Consider the following 4,596-nt stretch of genomic DNA (forward strand, 5'->3'; position numbering starts at 1 on the left):
TCCCGTTGGCCCAACGGTGGGATTATCACGACCACTATAGGTTAGTACGGTCATCGCTCAACCCCGGCGGAGGCCTTAGCCCTTCTGCTCGGCTCAACGGTAATAGGCACAGACTCCACCTCCGCCGTGCTCAAGGTATTCAACCGAATGTTTATATGACTTGTCTTTTATTCGTAGCAACCGGCTTGATCGAGAGCACCTTGGGCTACAGATGAAGAGGTTGAGAGAGATGATCTTCGACGATTCTTCGTTGGAGGAGGAAGAAGACGACGACAAAGATTTAGAGCTGGCTACAAGATGTGATCTTATTGAGCATCACTGGCGTCTCCATGGCGAGTAGTAGTTATGTTTTTTCACTTGTTTAATTTGAAACAATTTAGTACGTTCATTAATTTGATTTGTATAATGATTATTTTGATTTGTTACATTTAATTTGGTCTGTAATATTGATACTTAGGTTCATATGGTTGATTTGCAAAAACAAAATTTTGGTCCTCCAAGCAATTGGGAGCGAATCTGGAGCGCAAAATTTAGAGGACTAAATATAGGAAGTTAAAGTATAGGAAGTCATTTTGTTCTCTAAATTTTAGGGAATCGGTTAGAGATGCTCTAAACGTTAAAACAAGTACTCTACATATACGTCCCTCCCTGAGACACGCAACCCTCCCTCTCTCGTATATATATGGAGCAAACACGCAAACTGATTAAGGTGAGGCAAGTTCAACATAATGGACAATTACAACGTAAGGATAGAGCACGCACCATCCATCTGCTCTAGCAGCTGGGTGGTGGAGATGGAGAAGACGATCGGCGTCATCGACCCGGCGGTGGAGATGGCGCGGTGGAAGAGGCACTCCATCTACCTGGTCCCGGAGCGAATCAAGAACCTGCACAACAGCAAGGCGTACCGGCCGGAGCTGGTGTCACTGGGCCCCTTCCACCACGGCGAGCACGACCTGCTCCCCATGGAGGAGCACAAGCGCCGGGCGGTGGTGCACCTGGTCAAGCGCTCCCGCAAGCCGCTGCGGCAGTTCGTCGCCGCCGTGGCGGAGGTGACGCAACAGCTTCAGGACGCCTACAAGGACCTCGGCGACGAGTGGCGAGGGCCGGACAACTGCGAGCGGTTCGTAGAGCTGATGGTCACAGACGGCTGCTTCCTGCTGGAGGCCATGAGGATGGACGCGCTGCAGGGCAAGGTGCACGAGGATTACGCGCCCAACGACCCCGTCTTTAGCCAGTACGGCTACCTCTACTTGTGGCTGTATATCCAATCTGACATGCTCGTCATGGAGAATCAGCTGCCTCTGCTTCTTCTCCACAGGCTACTACTCGTTCTAGATCATGAAAGATATCAGGTATTACCGACTTACAAAGTTACCTACACATTCAGTAATGTGTTTTTCTCCGTTTTCCTTTCTTTTTTCACTAAAACCTTTTTAAGAACAATGTGCTAAAATTAAAGACGTTGCAAGTATGTATGTATACCTTTTCTAAGTACATATAAATAGTAATATTTATGAATTTGCTATGTCTCAGCCGACTAAATTAGTCCTAGTCATCCAAAAAAATTGTAACTGAAACGAGTTACACTTTTCTCTGAACTTAGACTTTCTCATGTCTATGTCGACTGAGTTTTTTTTAAAATCCCAGTCACCCAGATTTTATTTTAAATGCAACCTTTAAGTTTCCCCTCGGAATATTCTTGTGCGACATAGCACAATCCTACACTACTCATCAATTTTGTTTATATTATTTTGTTGTGATTTATTTTCAAAACAAAAATAAAAAGTTAGTGCGGGTGTAAGTGTGTCATGCATTGTGCCCACTCACAACTTTTTCTAAACACAATGAAGTTTCCAAACTAATAATGCAGGATGCACCTTAGGTCTAACTATGTATATATGTCAACTGGTTGCTGCAGAACGCTCGAGAGATCAGCAAGTTGGTGCTTGATTCCCTATGTCCGTGGCACCGACACATGGTTGATACTAATCCTCTGGGGCTCCATCCCCTCGACATCTTACACCAAAGCCTCACCCATGATGACCACCAAGACCGCAAAGGATCAAAAGCGTATGTCATGCCCCCTGCAATGGAGATCCACGAAGCAGGAATCATCTTCAAGGTGAGCGACACTGACAACCTCCTGGACGTCCACTTCGAACACGGTGTGCTAAGCATGCCGGCGATGAGGGTCGACGAAGGCACCGAGAAGAGGTTCCTCAATCTGATGGCATTCGAACGGTTGCACCCTGCTGCTGGCAACGACGTGACGGCGTACGTGATCTTCATGGACAACATGATAAGCTCGGCCAAGGATGTAGCGTTCCTCAGATCTAAGATGATCATCGAGAGTGGACTGGGCAGCGACGAGGAGGTGGCCAAGCTCCTCAACAACACATTAAACAAGGGAGGAGTGATGAGCCCGTCAAGCAGGCTCCACGACGTGCAGCGGCAGGTGAATGCCCACTGCATGAAGAGCTGGAATCGGTGGCGGGCTAACTTCATACAAACCTACTTGAGGAACCCTTGGGTGTTCATTTCCCTCGTCGCCACTGTTATCCTACTAGTGGCCACACTCTTGCAAACCGTCTATACTGTTGCACCCTTTTACAAACTCACGTCGTAGCAGTTAACTAGTACCACCTAACTAGCATTTGTTCGAGTTTGGATCTATCTAGACACTGGCAAAGGGAGTATGTAAACTAACTTTTAACGTTGAGTGTGGATGTGTGTGAAATGAGAAATTTCACAATAAATTCAACTATATTTAGTAAAAAGCTAGTAAGCAAATCAGTAGTAACAAGTAAGTCACTTATTAATACGGTCAATAAACGGATACTACCTCTTTGGCTCTTTCCGTGATTCCGAGTCACAACTGACTGAGTGATTCGTTTTTTTCTTCCATAAAGAGCGAGGTATATTAATATCGCTCAGATACCAATTACACCCAACCTCTGCAACAACATCATGCCCTAATGGCATAAAGAATGCACACAACCAAAAAAAAGAAGAATTACAGAAAAACAAAAGTCCCATTATAGAGATCGAAATTTGAAACAACGACACTGACACCACCAAGACAACACCAGAAGATCAGCTTCTCCGCAAACGACGCCTCCAAGAAGGAAACAGTGCCCAAACGCCATTGTCGCCCGATCATAGATCTTAGGTTTTCACACTGAAGAAAGTTTTCCTCTCAAAACAATGCCTTCAACAAGAACATTGCCAGACACAACCAATTAAGGCCAGACCTTGGACTTTCGCCCTGAGAGATAGAACTCTAAACTTCTCCTGTGCAATCGCCCCCACATAGAAGTCGTTGTTTGAAGTCACGAAACTCCAAGCCAATTCCACATCACCACCAAGATCTAACCACCATTGCTCTTCCACCGATCTCGGCTTTTATGACCTTCTCCACCAGCACCATGAAAAGATAATGAGCTCCATGATATTAACAGTCAGCAGAGCTTCGAAGCGCTTCCTCTGAAATCAAACGGTCAGATAAAAAACATCGGTGCGCCCGACCGAAAACACCCAATCCAACAATCTTCAGGCATTGATCGCACAATGAATTTCGCCGGCAGGATCTTGCGGAATACGACAATCCAGCTAGCCCAGTGGAAAGAAGCTTCTGACCGATCTTCACTTGGCGCCAGAGGAACCCTAGGACCGCCACCTTTATTAGGCAGAACGACAGGCCCCTTCGCCGCCGCCCGCTGGTCGACCTCATCGGCGGAAAGAGGAAGCCGCCACCGAGCACAGATCCGTCGACGAGCCGTCCGCCACCTCCCCCAAAACCGAAGAAGGCCATGAGCTGTCGGAAGGAGGGGGCACCGAGGACTCACCGGCCACCACCGGAAACGCAGCCTACGAGGTCACCCCCACCGACCAACGCAATGGCAGGCACAGAGCCGAGATCCGACCATCATGCTGCCCGCGTAGCCACATCGGCCGCCTCCTCCACTGCGAGATCCCGGGACCGCCGCCCCGGCGCCCAGCTCGCCCCGACGCTACGTCGGCGACCAGCGCCTACGACGAGGCCGGCACGAAGACCTCCACCACACATCCATGCCTCCACGGCAGCTCGCCCCCACAGCCTTCGGCGGCAGGGGCGCCGCCGCCACCGCGTCGTAAGGAGAGGGAGGGGCGGCAGCCGCGGCGGGATGTGTCCAGAAAGGGGAGCCCAGCGGCGGTGGCTAGGGTTTCCCCGTGTCGCCCCGTGCGGGAGCGACGCCGAGAGATACTTAATTCGTTGGTTTCATCTAAATGATACTTAATTCTTAAGGATTATAAGGCCCTAGTGCCAATTTACTCAAACGAATGAGATTAATTAGTTAATTACCCTCTTCCATTAATTATTACATGCATGTAGTTTAAACTCTTGCACAAGAAAAATCCAACGGACCAACTTAGGCTTAACATTTTTTCGTGTTATTATTTCGTTCATGCTTGTGATAATAAGAGGGTTGGGTTCTAGTGGTGGAAGTTCTTCATCTCCCTTCCTTTCTGGTTGTTCATATTCTTCATTCATAAGAGTTTCCATCATAGGTACTGAGTCAAGATAATCATTTAATTATTATTTCTTTGGATCTT

General features: G+C 48.0%; 1 protein-coding gene across 1 annotated transcript; it reads left to right on the forward strand.

The window, feature by feature from the left end:
* Window positions 1-728: 728 nt before the first annotated feature.
* Window positions 729-2,629, forward strand: LOC124656285 (UPF0481 protein At3g47200-like). The gene is made up of 2 exons (XM_047195060.1): window positions 729-1,355; window positions 1,922-2,629. Exons 1-2 carry the CDS (start codon window positions 729-731, stop codon window positions 2,627-2,629), a joined length of 1,335 nt encoding a protein of 444 aa, XP_047051016.1.
* Window positions 2,630-4,596: the final 1,967 nt, after the last annotated feature.

The sequence above is a fragment of the Lolium rigidum genome, chromosome 5 (genome assembly GCF_022539505.1).
Source record: "Lolium rigidum isolate FL_2022 chromosome 5, APGP_CSIRO_Lrig_0.1, whole genome shotgun sequence".
Lineage (NCBI taxonomy): Eukaryota > Viridiplantae > Streptophyta > Magnoliopsida > Poales > Poaceae > Lolium > Lolium rigidum.